General features: G+C 34.1%; 3 protein-coding genes across 3 annotated transcripts; 2 read left to right on the forward strand and 1 right to left on the reverse strand.

Annotated features, from left to right (window-relative positions):
* Positions 1-9,286: 9,286 nt before the first annotated feature.
* On the forward strand, positions 9,287-15,093 carry LOC123688849. Its single transcript, XM_045627573.1, has 2 exons — positions 9,287-9,435; positions 12,264-15,093. The coding sequence occupies exons 1-2, from the start codon at positions 9,396-9,398 to the stop codon at positions 15,017-15,019; spliced, it is 2,796 nt and encodes a 931-aa protein (XP_045483529.1). The 5' UTR covers positions 9,287-9,395; the 3' UTR covers positions 15,020-15,093.
* Positions 15,094-16,081: 988 nt separating this feature from the next.
* On the forward strand, positions 16,082-16,780 carry LOC123689082 (signal recognition particle 19 kDa protein). The gene is made up of 2 exons (XM_045627882.1): positions 16,082-16,258; positions 16,315-16,780. Exons 1-2 carry the CDS (start codon positions 16,185-16,187, stop codon positions 16,700-16,702), a joined length of 462 nt encoding a protein of 153 aa, XP_045483838.1. The 5' UTR covers positions 16,082-16,184; the 3' UTR covers positions 16,703-16,780.
* Positions 16,781-16,858: 78 nt separating this feature from the next.
* LOC123689081 (carbonic anhydrase 2-like) lies at positions 16,859-21,903 on the reverse strand. The gene is made up of 4 exons (XM_045627881.1): positions 21,670-21,903; positions 21,400-21,579; positions 17,773-18,020; positions 16,859-17,199 (listed from the first exon to the last, which is right to left on the reverse strand). The coding sequence occupies exons 1-4, from the start codon at positions 21,833-21,835 to the stop codon at positions 16,873-16,875; spliced, it is 921 nt and encodes a 306-aa protein (XP_045483837.1). The 5' UTR covers positions 21,836-21,903; the 3' UTR covers positions 16,859-16,872.
* Positions 21,904-22,838: the final 935 nt, after the last annotated feature.

Genomic DNA, 22,838 nt, shown 5'->3' on the forward strand with positions numbered 1-22,838 from the left:
TGAATTCACCATGTTGCTGAACTTCTCTTGAAAATTGGATCTCCTATGGATTTGTATATGGGTCTGAAAAATATTCATTCGATTTACATCATGCCTCAACAAAAAACCTAACAAAAACGAAAGAAAGTTCTTAAGCATTTTTATGATTATTTCTATCAATGGCACATTGACCATTTTCGAATAAATTTCTAGTAAAAAAGACTGGTGACTTGTTTAATAATTGTTTCGTTATGAGTGGGCTGTATTTTTTTTGAAAAGCTGGTTCCGTTTTAATGCAATAATGTGGGCATTGACGAAATTGTGGTTGGTATTAAAATGATTAATAAATATCAAATCAAAGTACACATACATGATATCTCGACTTACCCTGTAGCTAAGGGAGATAAGTGAGTGTAATTTGGAGAACCAAAGGACTCCGGGACGGCTGTATCCTCCCTTATTGATGCTCCCAATCCTCTTTTGAAGCACTCTCGGTTCTTCTAGTATGTATACTAGCAGTTGGTAATCTTCGATTTTCACAAATTTCTTAACAAATCTAAATCACAGCAGGTAGCGTATTCTTCGTAAAATTATATGTACGTAGTAATAAAATTGACTGCCGCCTTATCTCCATCAGTTCCGTCCCAGCTGGTTGCAAGGATTTTTTGTGGGTCGGAATCGATGGTGAAGAAGGACAGAGTAATTCCAAGATTATCTTGCATGTACAAATTAAATGAAAGAACCACCAATTTCGCAAAGAAACACTTCCTCCTATTGAGTGAGAGAGAAAATTAATGGTAACTTTGAAAATTGATATAGAATTGTACAGAATAGTTAATAACTGGTAAAAATAGACGAAGAAATCTAAGTCTTATTTGTAAGACGAAACAATAATAATAACTTATTCAGATTCATTTCAATAATATGAATATTAAAACCCATCAAGTATTACATGGGGTATCGTAATATATGTGTGTGCCTAATCATATAAAAAGGTATATAGTCAATTGGTGACTTAAACAATATAGACAAACGTTAACAAAATTTACATTTTCAAAATTCTACCTTGCTGTAGTAAGCTTTTTGGACCAGAAAACTTTCGAGTTTCTTGTTTAGTTCCTCTTTCTTCATTACTTTCAACTGGTCCGATATGCAGTTGTAAATCAGTGTCGTTGTTGACACTTATTTGAGATGACAATAACCTGTGATAGGACGTCATCATATTGCTGGTGTTCCTCATATGACATAATTGGTTTGTTTTGTCCAATTTTTTTCTCAGAACATCTGCAATTTACAACATATTCAACTGAAATTTGGCGTCAGAACCGGCGTTAGAGATGGAACAGTGGAGCGACTGTTTCAGGCACCTCTATCCGAGGGGCGGCAATTTAGCCCAGTTTGTGGCCGCCTTTTTATATTTCTGAAAAAATATAGTCTTGATTCTTAAAAACAACATGAGGTTGGTCCGCTCCGCTGCGTTTATCAACATTCCCTGCAATAAAAATCTCCAAACCGTCTTCACTAAGCCGTTTGTTCAATAAATAACACATGGCAACACAAACAGCATTGCCTATTGCCCTAATTGAAATAGGGATGAAATGTATTTCACAAAGACGAAAATCAACACTATCTTCACTTTCAAATAATGTGGAAGTTGTTTACACATTCAACATATGGAAAATTCCTACGAATTTGCATTCGAAACTAGTTACTATTAAATGCCAAATGTTTGCAGCGAAACACATGTTTTTAATTTCATTTAGTTTTCGAAGCTTTGCATGCCCTACCGCCATTTATATCTTGTATTGTGATAGGTAATCTTTCATCTATCGTACGTCTTGTGAATGTGAAAATCAGATATATTACCTTATACTATGATATTACTTACGCATTGTTCATCGGCGTCGAAGAAATTCAGGAATAAATCGAGATTCCTACAGCGTAAGTAGCTGTTTCATTCAATTAAAAAACCTTAAAAAAACCCGGTATAATATTATATATTAAAAAATTCCAATGTTCTTCATTCACTAGAATTTGATTTATTTTGAGCAGGATTACAAGATTCTTCATCGGAAGTAGAATGTTCTGTATTATCATCGGTGCAGGTAATTTTTTTTGGTTGTGGGGGGTTATGAAGAGGTTATGTTGTTATTGATACTTTTTCAGCAGGGGCGCAAAAATTCTTTGCTTCAGGCGCCAAAATTGCTCGCGCTGGCCCTGTTTGGCGTAGATATTAAAATTTCGAATTTACCTCACATGATATGCCAATTTCGATTGCAAATCTACAGGGTGTTTTTTTTTTCGGAACAGTGTCCGTTTTTTTTCCTATACAACTTTTTGATCTCTTGCAACTATCCGTTTTTCGCAAAAGAATTGATGATACGTTCAATGTACAAAGCATTGATAAATTTTAAAAATATTCTTAAACAAATCATACAAAAAATCATTACAAAATAGGTAAAACTATGATTTTGTGAAAAAAACAATCGACCATCGTACAGTTCTGCCCTCTACCTATTGACTTCGCAAAGAGAAATAAGATATAATAATAATAATAATAATAATGAATAAAATGAAGGTACAACTTCGTACACCGTACAAAGTTTCGTCATCGCAGAAGCGACAGAGGGGAAATGTTCTATCTAATGTTTGACTTATACGCGAAAAGCCACGTGGTGGTAATACCTCCTAAGAACAACTATCGGAACTTCTTATGCTGCTCAAAAACACCCGTCATGTTCACTCAAACTTGTAATAATAACAATGAACGTCATTGATTATGAATTACTGATTCATAATCAAACAATAACGAATTTCCAAATTTAAATTTAAAAAAGTCATGCAATTGAATAATTAATTGTAACATTTTACCATTATTCGAATGGATTACTAAATTTTAATTGGTAATGTGAACTCACAGTGTGATTTACGTCTAGCGAACGAATTATTGGAAACAAATTGCGTTTATTTCATGCGGTCTGGCATTCCGTCGAATTCAATTCTATTGCGATAAGTTGCAGTTCGGCCTATTCATGGATTAATTTGTTGACACAATGCTTTTGTTTGTTTTTGCTATAGCCGCTACTTTTTGGTGGGATAACTCCTATGATAAATAAATATAACAGAGGATTGCTGAATGAAATACTGCTAATTTTACACAATGGGTGATTATTTCCTTTCATTTCAATGAATATTCCAAATCCGAAGATTTTTCAGTGAAAGGCGATACAAATGTGCTCAACCTCTTCGAATTTGAAACTGTGAAATGGGCTATACGAAAAAAAAAGATTCGAGTTGTAATTTTGATCTTACAAGATATAAGCATTTTCAGAGAAGTTTATTAAAAAATTCATAACACCAAAACCATTGGAGCTAGAACCATAAGTTGAAAAAATATTACATTCAGTACAAAATAACAATACACCTCTGATTTCCCATGCTTTCACACTTCTGTACCTAAATATGAATTTCTCAAAATATTATTCTTTCAATTTTTCAGAACCTTTTGAGATGATAATAATAATAATAATAATAATAAGTTTATTCATCCATTAAGGCACCATACAAAAGGTATATAGGATAAGTCAACATGAAAAAAAAAAAATTTACATAGAAGCTTAAATCTAAGACAAAATATCAATACAATATTCCCCAACTGAATAATAACATTTCTTCAACAAAATTTCCTTTACTTCAAGTTTAAATTTACGTAAGTCCAGTGATTTCACAGAAGAAGGTAAATGATTGAATAACTTAATGCTCTGATAAAGTGGAGAGCATTCAAATTTGTGAGTTCGGTGCTTAGGCACTAAAAGAATCTGTGAATTCCTGGTCTTGTATTCATGGTTGCTGGATAGTCTTGTCCAGTTTTTTTCATTTTCCTTTGCATACACAAGACATTTCAAAATATAAATGCAAGGTAAGGGCAATAACCTATTTGCATTAAATACTGGCCGACAACTTGTTCGAGAATTCAAATTAAATATTTTTCTTATTATATACTTATTAAATACTGGCCGACAACTTGTTCGAGAACTCAAATTAAATATTTTTCTTATTATTCTTTTCTGTGCGATGAAGATTCTTTAGATATCCACACAGCTGCCCCACAAAATAATATTGTACGTTAAATGGCAATAAACCAGGCTATAATAAATGTCTAATAGTGAACCAACAGGTAGTACATTTTTAACTCTTAGTATTGCAAAAAAAGTGGTGTTAAGTTTTTTGCAGAGATAATCAACATGGCTAGTCCAACTTAGATTTCGGTCTATATAGACACCCAGGAATTTGGTACATTCACTTGGAACAATGGTGTCCTCCATATAACGAATTCTCAAATTACCCCTCTCGAAATTTTTCAGGCCGAAGTAAACACACACCGTCTTATCTACATTCAACATCAACCTATTCGAGTGACACCAATTCACAAATTGTTTTACAAGGGTCTCACAAGCTACTTGTAATTCCCCATAGCTCCGGGCCGAAATAACAACCGAAGTGTCATCCGCAAACAGTGTCAGCAACAGGCACGTTAAATGATGAGGCAAATCATTGATAAATAATAGAAACATTAACGGTCCCAGCACGGAGCCCTGGGGAACGCCAAGTTCCACACCATACTCTTCCGAAAAACGATCATCTACTCTAACCGACATGGTTCTCTCGTCGAGAAAACTTCTAAGCCATTCCAAAAATATCCCCCTGAATCCTAAACTGTAACATTTATCTAGAATGAACTGGAAGGAAAGTGTGTCGAAAGCACAGGAGAGATCAAAAAACAATCCCGCTACACATAAGTTGTTATCTAGACACTCGTAGTGCTTTTTTATTTTTCAACTTTTTAATTGTTTCCATTACCTCATCCTTAAAAACGGGATAGAAAAAGAAATTGTTGCATAATAATGCATGATGATACACTGATGTCCACTAATATACAGGGTTTGCCAATAAGAGATTTCATTTTAAATTAAAAAAAAAAGAGAATATTTTGAGAGAAATCTTTGTGAAGACGAAGCTATGCCGTTAAGGATAGAAAACCAGACAAATGAGCACCACGGCATAAGTTGCAGCACCATATCCTCTTTATGAAATTTTCCATGACCATTTCGCACATTTGCGGACCGTCTTGGATAACTTCACGAATTTCATCTTAAGAGCACGTTCACATGACAAGCGGTCTACGCGCGGTTGAATGAGCGGTTGATAATTGGATACCGTTCACATGGAACGCGGTTGCCAAGCGGTGACCGCGCGTTGCCGTAACGGCCCGTATTCAGTTTGAATTCTACATTTTGGTTTGAATCTGGATTCAGTATCAGATTTAGGTGAAAATTAAACTTTTTTGAGTTTTGATAGGTAATTATAGATCAAATAGTTTCTATTATTCATCAATTAAAACTGATCCTACTTAAATCATCTTCGTTTTGCCGATGACATCGTCATAATAAGTAGCAACATGCAGGAATTGAGCGAGATGTTAAAACAACTTAGTGATGCTCTGGAAAAAGTAGGTTTGAAAATTAATGTTTCGAAGACCAAACTTATCAACAACACCACAGAACACATAAACATTGACGGCACACAATTTGAAAATGTAGAAGAATATATAATATTCAAGACACTCAATAAGAATCGGCAAAGAAAATCAAACAGCAGAGATAAAAAGAAGAATCAGGCTAACTTGGATGACTTTTAGAAAGATGAAATATATATTCAGGAATAACGACATCCCATAAACCTTAAAAGGAAAGTTTTCGATGCCTGCATATTACCGGTAGCGACATATGGCCTGGAAACTATGGCAATAACTAAGAAGACCGCAAACCAGCTGAGGGTGATGCAGAGAGCGATGGAAAGAACTATGCTCAATGTCAGTCTCAGAGACAGAAAAAGGAATGAAGAAATCCGACAAAGAACTAGAGTCGTAGATATTATAGCGCGTGTTGCAGAATTGAAGTGGCAGTGGGCAGGACACGTGGCTCGACAGAAAAAAAAAAGTAAACTAAATTCAAGACAAATAGCAGCTAGAATACAGTTGTTTAAAGTTTTTCAATAGACTGCCTAATGAAATCAAAGAAATAAATAATTATAAACCATTTAAGAATATAATTTTTAGTTTATTGTTGAATAATTATAATTAGAACCATATACTTAGTATAGTCGATTTCTGCTGTTAAGTGGTAGGTGAATGTTATTTTGATACTATTTCTCTTCATTTGTATTTGTTCTACGTGTATCTCATGATTTCTAAATAAAGAGCTATTATCATTTTTATATGGTCACATAATAAATTTTTTTTCTTCATTAGCATCTCCTTCACAGGATATGATGACGAGTTCTTCCCAAGCCCGTCTCCTTGAGTTTTTATCCGAATAAACACTACTTGTTATGTCGCATATTACAGTAAAATTCTCAATTTCATCTATGAATAATTTAGGAGCGTCCGGTTCCATTTTGAAATATTTCTGACCGAACGGATCGAAGGAAAATACGTAAATACGTCTCTGGCATCTATCAGCTCGTGCCCGCGCGGTCATCTGAACGGTTACATTAGAAACCTATGATCTCAAACCGCGCGCCAACGCGCGGTTACTACGGGCAAGCTCTAGAACCGCGCTCTACGCGCGGTCCATAAAACCGCGCGGAGGCATGTGTACGCTTCGAAGAAAATTCATGTACTTGTAAACGCGCGGTTTCAAACCGCGCGGAAACCGCTCGTCATGTGAACGGACGCTCCTAAATTATTCATAGATGAAATTGAGAATTTTCCTGTAATATGCGACATGACAAGTAGTGTATATTCAGATAAAAACTCAAGGAGACGGGCTTGGGAAGAACTCGTCATCATATCCTGTGAAGGAGATGCTAATGAAGAAAAAAAATTTATTATGTGATCACATAAAAATGATAATAGCTCTTCATTTAGAAATCATGAGATACACGTAAAACAAATACAAATGAAGAGAAATAGTATCAAAATAACATTCACCTACCACTTAACAGCAGAAATCTACTATACTAAGTATATGGTTCTAATTATAATTATTCAACAATAAATTAAATATTATATTCTTAAATGGTTTATAATTATTTATTTCTTTGATTTCATTAGGCAGTCTATTGAAAAACTTTAAACAACTGTATTCTAGCTGCTATTTGTGTTGAATTTAATTTACTTTTTTTTTCTGTCGAGCCACGTGTCCTGCCCACTGCCACTTCAATTCTGCAACACGCGCTATATTATCTACGACTCTAGTTCTTTGTCGGATTTCTTCATTCCTTTTTCTGTCTCTGAGACTGACATTGAGCATAGTTCTTTCCATCGCTCTCTGCATCACCCTCAGCTGGTTTGCGGTCTTCTTAGTTATAGCCATAGTTTCCAGGCCATATGTCGCTACCGGTAATATGCAGGCATCGAAAACTTTCCTTTTAAGGTTTATGGGATGCCGTTATTCCTGAATATATATTTCATCTTTCCAAAAGTCATCCAAGTTAGCCTGATTCTTTTTTTTTATCTCTGCTGTTTGATTTTCTTTGCCGATTCTTATTGAGTGTCTTAAATATTATATATTCTTCTACATTTTCAAGTTGTGTGCCGTCAATGTTTATGTGTTCTGTGGTGTTGTTGATAAGTTTGGTCTTCGAAACATTAATTTTCAAACCGACTTTATTCAGAGCATCAATAAGTTGTTTTAACATCTCGCTCAATTCCTGCATGTTGCTACTTATTAGGACGATGTCATCGGCAAAACGAAGATGATTTAAGTAGGATCAGTTTTAATTGATGAATAATAGAAACTATTCGATCTATGAAAAACTTAAAAACGTTTAATTCTCACCTAAATCTGATACTGAATCCAGATTCAAATCAAAATGTAGAATTCAAACTGAATACGGGCCGTTACGGCAACGCGCGGTCACCGCTTGGCAACCGCGTTCCATGTGAACGGTATCCAATTATCCACCGCTCATTCAACCGCGCGTAAACCGCTCGTCATGTGAACGTGCTCTTAGAGTCATGAATATCGATTGTGGAGAATTGTCATAGACCTTATCTTTCACGTGCCCCCCCAAAGAAAAAGTATAAAGGTCATAAGGTCTCGGAGGCCAATTGTGATCACCAATTCGAGAAATCGGCCAGAAAACTTTATTTGAGAAATTGCGATTGTTTTGTTGCTTGTGTGGCATGTACCACCGTCTTGTTGAGATTAAACGTCCTCCACATGAATATTTTCGAATTCCGGAATAATTAAAAAATCCTCATGTTTTAGTGACAACAAAACCGACCCTGTTGAAATTTCTAATGATTCTAATGACCATTCAGATAAAATAATGATTTCAAGTAGTGTACAATAATTCAAGTCAATCGCGTGATTATGCTATTTTAGAACAATAGGAAATTCAAGCACAAAATTGAAAAAAAATCGCAATATAACAACTAGGTTGAAATTAAGTTTGAATGTATAAAATAACCTCTAGAATGTTCATGTCAACTCTAAATCTCGCCTACTACAAAAACTGTAGAAGGAGTGGCGACGCTAGGAGAATGCAGGGGGCACGGCCCCCCCCTGAAATTCTGCTGGCCTCCCTAAAATTTGACATAATAAGGCTAAAATAAGCAAAAGATTAGCAGATCCGCTTTACTTTGGCCCCCCAAAAAAAAAATTCGGCCACCCCTGTTTTTGAAAGCTCGCATCGCCACTGTGTAGAAGTATCGAAAATCTTTTTCATTCTCATTTTATGAGGAACAATAAAAACAGTTCGAATAAAAAATTGTATGTATTATAAATTTCGTTAAGTTAGCTTGCGGATTTCAGTGTGAGGGAACATTATATTCTACCCCTTATGTTAAGTTTTTGAGGTCCCTATATTTATTATTCCTTTCTTTCACAGTAATTGCATCTAAGTTCTCAACTACTAAGTCATTAGGTATATCAAGAATTGATTAAAACTCAGCATATTTTATGTTCTGAAAAATAAGGTTATTTGAAGTACGAAAGATTAAAAATCCATAAATAATGACGTTCAAAACATAATGAAGGTGTGTTTATTTCTTTAAACATCTTCCAAGACATATCCACATTCAAAAAATTTAACTGACGACATTCACTTCAATAATAAATTTTTCATTCAATGAAAAATCGTGAAAATTCAATAGTTAGTCATATATCTCATGACCTACTAATACAATTCACCTAATTTCCTTTCAATTCTTTATTCAAGAGTAGAAAAATATTGCAATTGCGAAAGTTGGTCAGTGAAACTTACGTGGAATCGAATTACATCATAACAATAACTGAAAAATATTTTGATATCGACCTACTAAGTGAATTATTATTTTGCACTGTTCGTTTGATCATTTAGTCCATAATAACTAGTATGAAATCGCTGATGTGATCCTATCGAACATAACGATGATATTTAAAACAGTGGCATTGTGTGTGATTTTTCATGGTGAGAATTTTTTTCTATTTGAATTTTACTGTGCCGAATAAATATTTCCTGAACATAAGAGGAGGAAAGCACTGCGCCAAATGCACCCTTGGAGTACTGTATGCTATGGGTCAATTTGAAAAGCTACCATCTTCAATATTTTGGCCTTTATGCAAATTCAGAAAAAATGAAAGAAAGAGGTAAACTTATGTCAACCCTATGAGCATGATGACAGCAACCCCTAAAATCTTAAATGGGAAGAGGTGTTGAATAATACCTTGTTCTAAAGGTACATTGATTGCATTTTCAAAAATGCCTTAGACTTGACCTTTTTTCTTGGTATTCAAAGAAAAAAGATTAGAAGAGTAACGATAGCAAAAGTTCCAATGAAACATAAAATAATGAAAAATTTTTCTTTATGAAAGATATTCGGAAAAGTTCAATGTCCATTATTTTGTCGACAAACCTATAATCTATTTTGGAATTCAGACCTTACGTTTTAAAGAACTTCAACTCATTCGTATTTTCAATTCTTCTACAACTCGTCTGGGTTGCGCTTCCTTTGACCATTCAATTTCTCTTGGAAATGATTTTGTCTCTTTTTTTATTGTGTTCAATTTTGTACTAACAAAAAAGTCAATTCTACGACATTTTTAAAAAGGCCATCGAATTATCTTCAAAACAAGGTGTCACTCAACTCTCCTTCCTTTTTAAGATTTCAGGGGTTGGTATCATCATGCTGACAGGATTTATACGAAGTCGTTGGAAGCAACCGTATCAAATGTACCCCTACGAACCAGAGTTTACCTCTTTTTGCATTTTTTCTGATTTTTCATGGGAGTCGAGAAATTAAAAGTGGTACCTTTTCAAATTCACACACTGTGTACAATAGGCGCATGAATGACACGCTCATGTGCTCCAGATTTCACGTCAGTTCTTTCCCTCATTTTCGTTTTTTCTAATATCCTTTTTGTCGAAGATTTCAAGGGTCTAATCTATACCGTTTCAACTTCGAATTGAAACTCATCACATTCAATGTGAGATTGAAACTTCAAAATGGTTCACACAATCAAATTGGGAATGAACACATTCAAATAAGGACTAAACAATTCAGTATTGAAAAATGACATGGTCATGTACAATTAAATTTGATACAAAAGAATTCTCAAAAAATATATGTAGATATCTCCATTATTATTGTAAAAAGCACAAATCTGCTTTTAAATATTTGCTACTTCTACCTGTTTTATGCAATCTGGCAGATTAATATTATACAAAGGCGTAACGAGGGAGGGGTTATTGGGGACATAACCTCCCCCTATTGATTAGAAAAAATAAAAAAAATTGTAAGTAACAATTAAATAAAAAAACTGAAATTTGCAAAAAAAAATGGAAAATTTTAAGTGGAGTAACACCCCCCTCCTCCCCATAAGTCAACTCTAGTTACGCCAATGATATTATAAAGCACTTATGATTTATCTGACCGGTATCTACATTTATTTGACAAAAAATTTTTAGCATAAATTTAAATGAAAGTGTCATATCTCAATATGAAATTGTTTAGTCCCCATGTGTATTACCAATTTGGTGGTGTGAACCGTTTTAAAGTTGTTCATTCTCATTTTGAAGATGTTCATTCTAAATTTGATTGTGCTAACCATTTTGAAACTGTTGAAATTGATTGTGATAAGTCTCAATTTGAAGTTGAAAAGGATAGTTCTTTATTCTTTATCGGGACTGAAGGACATATTAAATAAAAATTCCATTAACTTGAAATGATCAAATTTTTGCATCAAAATTATACTTAGATACGTAATTTATTCTCTTAATTCCTCATGACCCTTCAAACCATTCAAACAGCATACAGATACTAAACTTATCAATCTGCAAAGTGACCTGTGTAACATGTGAACCTAGAATTTATTATGAAACATATTTTTGGGATATTCGTCTTGAAGAAACGAAAAGTAATAAATGCTCAGAAGGTTCGCTTTTTCTCCCTCGATATATGTTAATATGTATCGAAACCGAATCATAGAAGAACATTCTGAATGCATTCGAATTGGTCTATCTCAAATGAAATCGATCTTTCTATCGAAATTTTCAATTTTTTTTTATGATGCAGCATCTTTTTTTATGACACCCCACGAAAATTCCGTTTTCTTTGTATCTTCTACAAATCACCGAAAATATTCGAAATATTCATTCCGTTCTCGATCCAAAAGATATTCTGCAATTCGGGGAGTTATCGGGATCTGTAAAACTTGAAGTTTTGTCCGTATAGAAGCTATGTATGATATTTATCTCATTGAGTCCCGTAAGAATATATTTTTTCTTGAAAATTTAAATTTTTTGTCATCTCAAGACAAATTTATCGGGTGTCAAATCCTCATGAAATTTGACACGAACATTCTTTTCACTATTCAGTATCTGATTTCTAAATTTCAGTTCAATCGGATAGGTTTTTTTTCGATTATTAAAAAAAATCATTTTATTTTATATATTTATTTTATAGCTTGGGAACCATTTCAGAGATTTATCCATTAACGGACTTTACTTTTGTACCCTGAAAATTTTAAGAGCAGCGCAATCCTTCAGAGAGTACCTAATCTTAAACAGTGAGACGAACTCAATTAAAAAACACCATTTTCATCTCGAAAATTACAAACATTAAGTCAAATGATGATATTCGATATGCTCATCATTGTTCGAGACTCACACACATTTGGATAATTAATTGCTGTCTATTCTTCAAAAAAATCGCAAAAAAAATATTTTAAAATGTTTATTTTTTTTCATTATTACTGTCGTCAAAAGTAATTTATATCTACTTTTTTATAATTTCACAGCATTCTGCTTCGTGGATTGTGCTATAAGTAATGCACCAGCTAATCACCATGTCAACAACTTAATCAACAAAGATGAAAATGCAAGCAACACCACACTGCAACATATGGAAAAGATTGCTACCCCAACCAAAAGCCCAGAAGATGTAAAGAACACAAAACTCGACCATGAACTCTTGAAGCCGATGAAAACAACAACCAAAATCACCATTCCATCTGTCCATCATAAAAAAGTTCTTACTTCAATAGTACATCCATTACCTCGAACAATGCACGATATGATGCCTCCAAAATCTTCCCATCTAACCCCTTTAGACCAAAAGAAAGCCCATGATGATATCTTGAAACATGAAGTTCCAAAGCTTCAGAAAATGCTACACCATCATTTTACGGTGGAAGAACTTCGTCAGCGACGAAAGGAACTCAAGGAGAAATGGCAAGCAAGACACAGTAAACCACTCGGTCTCCATAACAAACATTCAATAATATCGAAAAACCAGAAGATCGATCATATTATAGAAAAACAAGGTGTAGGGGCTATGTCAACAAAATTAAAAACCATTGGAAAAACACCAGATATTTATGAACAGGTCACTCCTAGAACCAGAAGAATACTTGAGCATAAGGAAGAGGAATCCGAAGAAAAAAGTATTGACCTTCTTCATTCCTTGAAAACCAAACACCGTTTCTCTGCAAAGACACATGATAGGACAACTCTACCAACCCTTCCACCTATAAAACAAAATACAGAATCCTTCCAACCAGAAGTTTTTCAAATAAACAGTGGTAAAATCCATCATACTCCTGAAAGTGCTTCCGCATCAGTATCACATGTCGAATATTCAACGAAAAGCCATTTCAATCCAGATGAATTTGATTTTGGTTTTCCTGATATTTCGCATCAATTACGTCCTGATATAGCTTCTGATAGAGACTGGCCTCCTTATTATTCTTCTAGCTCAACTATAGCTTATCAACCACGAAAATCAGAAGCTGTGAATATCAAACACCCATCCGAGCTTGAAGAAGATATGGACTCAAAAAAAAGACAAGGGGACATAAGACCTTTTGGGTATGGACCCCACGCAGAAGAGTTCATTCCAGGATTCAACGTATTCAATATATTAGATAGTCAACGTACTACAAAAAGTCCTAAATCCAGGTCAGTAGCAGTAAGAACCACAACATTGCCTCCAGAGCCAGTACTTGATGATGTGGTGAGCGTCAAAATTGACACTTCTAAAACTGCAATAGAAACATTAACAGTAAGAATAGACACTCCACCTTTTTACAGAAAACTAAATCCTCATGAAAAGTTTTTGGCTCAGAAACCCGTTTTCAGTTATGGGAAATCTGCTGAACAAGTTGGTGATTCAATCGACATTCATCCTGGTCTGGAAAATGAGCAAGTAACTATCAAGATCGATACTCCACCTTATTACAGAAACCTTACTCACGAAGAGAAAATTCTGATACAGAGACCACTTTTTGGTCTTGGAAAATCTGCTGAGCAAGTTGGTGATTCAATCGACATTCACCCTGGTCTGGAAAATGAACAAGTAACTATCAAGATCGATACTCCACCTTATTACAGAAACCTCACTCACGAAGAGAAAATTCTAATACAGAGACCACTTTTTGGTCTTGGAAAATCTGCTGAGCAAGTTGGTGATTCAATCGACATTCACCCTGGTCTGGAAAATGAACAAGTAACTATCAAGATCGATACTCCACCTTATTATAGGAACCTTACTCACGAAGAGAAAATTCTGATACAGAGACCACTTTTTGGTCTTGGAAAATCTGCTGAGCAAGTTGGTGATTCAATCGACATTCACCCTGGTCTGGAAAATGAACAAGTAACTATCAAGATCGATACTCCACCTTATTACAGAAACCTTACTCACGAAGAGAAAATTCTAATACAGAGACCACTTTTTGGTCTTGGAAAATCTGCTGAGCAAGTAGGTGATTCAATCGACATTCACCCTGGTCTTGAAAATGAACAAGTTACTATCAGGATCGATACTCCACCTTATTACAGAAACCTTACTCACGAAGAGAAAATTCTGATACAGAGACCACTTTTTGGTCTTGGAAAATCTGCTGAGCAAGTTGGTGATTCAATCGACATTCACCCTGGTCTGGAAAATGAACAAGTAACTATCAAGATCGATACTCCACCTTATTACAGAAACCTTACTCACGAAGAGAAAATTCTGATACAGAGACCACTTTTTGGTCTTGGAAAATCTGCTGAGCAAGTTGGTGATTCAATTGACATTCACCCTGGTCTGGAAAATGAACAAGTAACTATCAAGATCGATACTCCACCTTATTACAGAAACCTTACTTACGAAGAGAAAATTCTAATACAGAGACCACTTTTTGGTCTTGGAAAATCTGCTGAGCAAGTTGGTGATTCTATCGACATTCATCCTGGTCTTGAAAACGAACAAGTAACTATTAAAATCGATACCCCACCTTATTACAGAAACCTGACTCATGAAGAGAAAATTCTAATACAAAGACCGCTCTTTGGTTTAGGCAAATCAGCCGAAAATTCACGTATATCAACTAAACATGGAAAAAGAAGTTATGAACATACCACAAATCTTCCAGAAAGAAATGCTATGAAAATTGATGAAGAATCCCATGTTGAATCTCATGTTAATCAGGACTGGAGAGAACACCTCAGAAAAGCTGTCAAAGAGAGATTACGAAAATTGACTGAATCAGAAGAAAAGAGTTCGACATAATAAATAATCTGATTCTTTTCTGCATATAATTTTTTACATTTGTAGACTTTCAATAAATGACTTGTTTCAAATAATCTTTAACTGAGGTTCATTCCTAATAAGAGGATTTCTTTTTTACAATTAAATATTTATAAATCTTCTATTGTTTATAGAGATTCGATTCAACTCGCACTTTTCAGTTAATAATACATTGAAAAATGATCATCGGAGATTCGGAGATCTTTATCAAAATAACATTTAATGAAATTAAATGAAAAAGATTCGAAAACGCTTGTTTACATAAGTTATATGAGTTTATTCTGAAATATTTTGTTATTGAGATTGAGAACTGCTTCATCATTGATATATTTGCCTCTGGTACCTACCATTGAATAAAGGTATTCCATTTATAATTTCAATTTCCAATTAGGATTTCTGTTCAGAAACGAAGCAGTTTACGCTTCGATTACGTTCGTTGGTTCGTTAGTTATCAAATGATTTAATAGAATTTACCAAAAGAAAAATCCGGTAATAGCATGAAATACTTAGATTTAATGTTTCCATCTCCGTTGAATTCATCAGGTAAGAAAAGATCGTATGACAAAACGAATAATCATCAAGGCAACAATAAGTGGCGGATGTCTTTCTTCGCTGTACAGCCAAAATATTGAAATCAAGATGTTTTACGGTGATTGATACTACATTGTGAATTAATAATAGTAAAAACTTTATTCACAATAATAATAACAATTACCATCAGAGAAACAGTGTTGAACAAAAAAGAAATCCCTAAAGGCGTAGGCTTGGAAGCGGTTTGTAAATTTGTAAACATGTTGTCTAACTAAATAAGTTTGACATGAATATTGAAACTTACATATTCATTATTATTACATTGATATATTGTGAAAAACAGCATTTTGGAATATAAATAAACAACAATTTTGAATGATAATTTAATCAATAATCAAAAGTCTCAAGTCTTTTTGAATTAATAATAATATGAAGGCAACACATCATACACGGATTCCAAGTAGCTCTAAAATTAACTTTCTAGTAGTTCAAATCAAACAACGATGCTGTCAAATGTGTCTTTTGTTTCACGTCACATCTCATGTAATTGGATTTACGGAACATAAACAGAGAGAACACTAGAACAGTTTCAATTCTAAGCAATTTTTCTGAAAAGATGCACTCTCATGTACATCCTGGAGCACCTATCCTTCAATGGTCCCCTGATAAAACACATATTGATAGAGAACGGTAAAATACACAGAATTGAAAATTTTAGACAGTATAACCATATGTCCATTTTTCAGATGGATCTGTATATACCCAGCCTATATAAATAGTAAGAAAACAATACCACAAGGGAGAAGGATAGCAAAAGAAAAATGTGTGGATAATCCCTCATATCAAGAAATCCGGGATGTATTATCAGCTACTGGGTTTTTAGTTGGTGTCGAAAATAAATTTTATTCTCGAGAGAGAAGTAAAGAATTATTATATAAGGGTAGAATAAGAGTACAGTTAAAAAACGAAGATGGAACACCTGTTAACCCCAATTTTCCCACAAGGGACAGCCTTTTGATTCATTTGGGAGAAATGATTCCAAAACTCAAAACAAGGAGTGTCAAAGCTGGAGGTGATCAACCTGCATCTACCAGTTCATCTGGTAAAGGAAAAGGGAAGAAGGGTCGCCGGTGATTATTTGGTTCACTATATTGGAATTATATCTATGTTTTTTAATCATGTTGTGGTTGAAATATACAAAAGAACCTTTCACTCTATCAATTATTTTGAACCTAGTAATTAATTAATGACCAAAAGGAAATCAATCATCAATTTATAAAAAGCCTTTCGTGTACCCAAATTTTTTAATCATAATAAATTATTTCCCGACTGTTCAATTCCTGAACAGGTCTGGTATTAGTTTTTTGTTCACAGTAAAGCATTGGTGTCTTCCGTAATTTCTTTATCTGACGACAGGATATGGAAAGGGGCTCAGGTTGTACTATCCATCTAACTCCTTCTGTGCATGGTGGATGTGTCAATGAACCAACATAACTGAAGTATCCTCTGGAGAAACATGGAGCGAGAAGTGATACTGGAATAGGTTCTATTTCATATCTCTTGAATGAAACAGAGTTTGTTCCAAGAGGTTCCAAAATTATGTCCAAAAATGGGTTGTCTATTGGTGTAATCTGGAATATGAGATGCAAATATCACATTATTAGAATAGATTCCTTTGAGAGGACATTTTTTAACTCGTATATAAGTGTCATTATACCAGAGGGTTGTGCCTGAAAAAACAATTCTTATCAAGTATAAGTTTATCATAGACGATAATCTCGAGATTTGCTAAGCTCAGTAGTAAACTGCACTATTTTTTGCAAAAACAGCATCTGCATAAGTTGTAAGTTCAGCCATTCTTTAATATCATGCAGCTATATTCTCCTGTCTCCACCTCTTCCACGATATTGTGTATGAATAGTACATAGCTTTCCCTGAACATATTTTGTGTAAAGGAAAGATAATGAATATTTTTCCTGAATAGCTGGTAATCTTTATCAAGAATACTATTTTGTACCTTTGTCATGCAATTAGCATACAAATTTTCATCTATCATGAAGATTCTTATAAAACACCCAAATTCGTCTTCTACTACTATAAACCCATCTTTTAACAACCAATTAGATGGGTTTTTTATTACGTCATTTTCTACTTGAATCAGATGCTCACATGCAGTTTTCTAATAAAAATATACATGTATTCACCTCATAAATGTATGCAATCATGATAACATCTCCAGCATCAGCCGCAATATATTTATTTCTGTGTCCTGCTCTCATGAATGTTACTTGCATCTCCATCGCAAATCTCTTATTGTCTACCATATGTTCAGTACCTTCTTCATCATTTGGGCCCCAACGAAGATTTAGGCTGTGCAACTCATAAGATCCATCTAATGGTCCGCCAGAAATTTTTGGTGTTGGACATTCTTTGAATTCAGGGCAGATATTAACTAAAAACAGAAAGTTGTCCTCATCATATTTCATAATATATTTGATAGGAAATAAAATATCAATGAGTATGGTGGATAAGAAAAGTGTAACAGAACAGAAAATATTGATGCAACTAGTGTGAGTGTTTTTCCACAAATGAAATGATTTCCATTGGTGAAGTTTACAGACGTGTTTCATACAATATGTTTTTCTACAACAAAAATTATCATAAAATATAATGCATAAGAACATAAATTTGCAGTCAGTTCATTTACCAATGGAACGGAATTTTCTTTCTATGATGAAATGATAATGAAACTTAACGCTGTTATACTTTATAAACTTTTTGTTCGTAAATTTGAATTTTACACACCGTTATAGAAGAGAAAAAAATTAACTTTGTTGCGGATTAGACAGGTTCCTATACAGTGTTTCACAAATGATTGTACAGGCTTTCAGGGCTGATGCAAGACATATTGGTGAGTGCGAATCAGTGCTCGAAACATGTCCTAACTATAATAGTTCAAGAGATACAGGCTGTTTTATGTATTTTATCAATAACTTTCAATCGGCATAACTTTTGAACGCCTGCATGGTTCTTCATGAAAATTTGAGAGAATGAGTATAGGCCAATGCCTAATATTTGCACCTGATGACTGATGAGAATATATGGTCCAATAAGACGATTATTGTAAATTCCACACCAGATATTTTAAGAAAACGATGTTGTAAATTGCGTTTTCTAGCATGAGCCACTTAGATTTTGAAATGGGTTGAATTCAGAGTAAACGAATTTCTTCTGTGATCTTTCACATAGCATTGAAAAAAATATCTTAAATCTTAAGCTTCAGATCGATTCAAGCAGCATGTGAGAAGATGAATAGTGGACCAGGAAGAAAGGCTAATGCAGAACATTCAATACAAGAGCTAGCAGGTGTCAAAAAAAGAGGGAATTTTCGAGAACAAAACACATACGAAAATTGATGGGGGAAGGGTTATGAAAGAATTTATTTGCGAAAGTGTAGATAAGATGTCGAAAAGTATTTTGTTTTTTATGCGTGTGTCTGATTTCAGCCAGTTTTTAATTTTTTTAAATTTTTCTCTTCGGTATGCTCGTATCCTCTTAGGGGGCTCCCCCACAGGTTAGAAATGCTGCCTCAAGTCATTTCACTCAGAAATTTAATTCATTCAATATGAATTAACTCATTCTTCGAAAAACACAGGTCCGCGTTTACTATGAATCGAAAATTCCAGATATTCAATAGCTCATAAAATATTGATGCGAAGTGTGTCATGATTTCAAATTAGCTTGTTTGAAAGAGTATCCATTGTTGATTTGTGAAAATTCGTTGTACAGAGTGTTTTACCAAATGTGGAATAAAGAATATAATTTTCTCAGTCCGGACCTGCGCTATCGATCAGGTGCAAATATTCCCATGGGCGCCCACAGGGGGGGGCATGGCCCCCCCCCTCAGATTTTGATTGTCCCATTTTTCAGCACAACACCCTCAATATTACTTTCTCAATCCAAAGGGCATGGAAAAAAGGAAAGTAATGGATTCCTAACAATTTTTCGGTTTTCAATGACAATCATGGACGCCTTATCGTTTTTTAATAATTTTCATTTTGCCCCCCCTGAGAAAAATTTCTGCGGGCGCCCATGCTCATTCCCTCAAATTTTCATAAAAATCCATGCAGGCGTTCAAAAGTTATGCCGATTGAAAGTTTTGAAAAAAATACATAAAACAGCCTGTATCTCTTAAATGAATATAGCTAGGACATATTTCGAACACTGATTCAGACTCACCGAAATGTCCTGCATCTGCCCTGAAAGCCTGTACAATCATTCGTGGAACACCCTGTATATTAATTAAGTCGGTGTTTTCTCAATTTTTTTATGTTAGTAGTACGATTATTTATAGTTATCCATAAACCTGAAAGAACTAATTCTAGCCTCGGACGAATATTCTTGAAAATGTTACGAAAATACTCTATTTTTTTTTTCATTTCTTTAATGAGTCTATTCTTAGGAAATTTAGCATGTACTTGAGGTCGTTATTCTTCACATAAAGTAGCAAATGTCGCCCCAATATATTTTCCGGAAAATGTATAGTAAATAAACATTTTTTTGTACAAAGGATATAGTTAATATAAGTTTTTGGATATTTTTATTGAGGGTCCGTGTAACATATTTTGCCCTTATATTTTATCCAGAAGTGGCAAAATACGACTTTAGGGGTTCCGCAAATATTCCCTTTCTAAATTTCGTGTACTTGTTAATTTCAACACTGCAGTTTCCAATGTAAATTGAAATTTTGGTTTGGTTTCAAGTAGAATATTGGAAAAGAAATACCCAATATTTTCGTGATTACCTACATATCCGATCATGTTCGAATTCTATTCAGAATAATCATCTCAAACTTAGTGATAAATATCGTGTAGATAGCGCCTCTGATAATTCAAGAAAATTACTGGAAAAAATACCCAATATTGCTATAATTGTAAATAGAATAGGGTTGAGCTTTTCAAGTTCCAACTGAAATCTACCGGACGTGCGCATCTAATACTGAATAATTTATGCAATCTATCGGAAAAGCTTCTAAGAAATTCAAACCATATTCATCAATATATAAATATATATATATATATATATATATATATCAATATATATAAAAGTAAATTTTTGAGAAAAATAAAGCATTGTCCCCATTCCTGATAAGTTTTTATATTATATTGTTTATTATGGACGAAAACCAAACTCATATTCATTAATTTAAGAAAAGTGAATGCTATGATAAAATAGTTGCAGTAGTTCATATTATATTCATAAAATGATTAGGTAAGTATATCAGCGTCATACAGCAGAATTTTTTATTCTGCGAATTGAAAATTCTGTGGATATCCCATAACGTAAAATTCGCGTAATCTATTTCTTGAACATATCTTGAAAAAAAAATGGAAACTTGGTTTTTTATCTCCCATTACGACGAAAAATATAATTTGCTTTCCTCATTTTACTGTATCAACATCGTTCGACTCAATCGATTGTTACTGCATGGTTGCATGTATCGATTCAGTTCCAATAGTTTGTTGATGATGTAAGGTTTTACTACCCGTCATAAACTTTATAAGTACATAGGTACACACAAGCAGCGAAAATGATGAAAAGAGAATGCATCAGTTGTCCTTTGCCTTGTGAATTCTATACAAAAATAGCTCTAAAAGTACTTAAAATTCAAAAGTATTATAAGAAAACGATTAAAATACAAACAATTTTTTTATGTGTAGGCTGCATAATCCAGAACAGCGAAGGTTAAGAAGTCCATGCAGTTTTTCAGAGCGCGGGCTTCAGCTAGTATTCTATATTATTATTATTACAAAAAGATTTTTCCTACTCACTAGTATGCCCATCATTGATCAGGATCAATTCTGGAGGAAACGAACGATACTCTCTGGAAAATTCCAAAGGATTCAGAAGTGTTTCGGCATGAACAACTATGGCACATGGTGATTGTAGGTTTACAGGACTTTGATTCTCTCCGCAGGCATTTGGGAAATTGTCTTTCCAGATATGAGGTCCTGAAAATTATGATATACGATCATTTCCCCTGTCGATCTTCTAAAATTTTCAACATGAATACAAATGATGCCTTCAAATGTATGTTTTACCATCGCAATCTCCATAACCATAAGATCCTATTGTTTGTGATTGTGCTTGTCTAGAAGTTGTTGATTTTTTGCTTACATGACCGCAATACTCAAAAATTGCTAGATACACTAGAATGAAAATTCCTAGAAAAATATAAAAAATATCTAAACAATACGAATCCAACATTACAGAAATTTTAGGCGGTACGGAAGAGAGCGCATGACAAAAAAAATGTCACTTTTGAATATTTACATTGAGTTCATTACTCTGGGAATATTTATAATTCAAGAGCACAGATTATAATCGTGGTCAGTAGATAATGAGAAAAATTTTTATATTGAAAGTCTCTTGGGGTGTTCTGTAACTATATTTTTTCGGCATTGCGTATTTTTACTGTATGGTTTATTATTTCATGTTATATGACAGAATATTCGAACTAGCATAAAATAAAGAACAGGGGTGAGATGCTGTCAGGACAATTCGAAGCTATGAGGTAAGAAATAGAGAAATATCTTAGAGGAACGGCCACTCAAAAAACTGTAATAACTATCCGTTACAGTGACTCTATTCCCAGTGTCGACCTTAGAACATTAATAATAATAATAATATCTATATTCTAAGGTGTCGACAAGGGGTCATAAAACTGTCAAAAGTCCGTCATTTTTTTGTCATACATTTTTGGTATATTCAGTATCGTTCGGCTATATTTCATGTTTGGTCTCAACTTCTTTAGGTCTCGACATTATTGTCAGGGTCGCCGCCAGGACATTTTGCCAGGGCGCCAAATTGTAGGGGAGCAAAGTCACCACACTTGTAGTAAAATTTAAAAAAATGCAAAGCGCCAAGTAACGATATCGAATAGGCGCTCTCAACTAGAAAATACAAATACAAGTCACTAAAATTCACCTTAAAGAAATACGTCGTTTTTTTACTATATTAGGCCAATTGAAAAGTCCCCGGTTTGATGCACAGATGGCGGTGCTAGTACCAACCTTCAAACGATAAGTGTCAAAATTTGACAGCAGTCCGACCATTTCGTTGTGAGTGTAGCTACTTTTGTTATTTGAAAGAAGATGTAAACAAAAAGAGCTCACAATCGATCAAAAGCAACAACGTGTTAATGGTTCTGAGCAGTGTTTGGAGCTGTTTAAGTGCAATAAACCTGAACTTTTGCGTCGATATGTGGCAA

This window comes from Harmonia axyridis, chromosome 1, assembly GCF_914767665.1.
Source record: "Harmonia axyridis chromosome 1, icHarAxyr1.1, whole genome shotgun sequence".
NCBI lineage: Eukaryota > Metazoa > Arthropoda > Insecta > Coleoptera > Coccinellidae > Harmonia > Harmonia axyridis.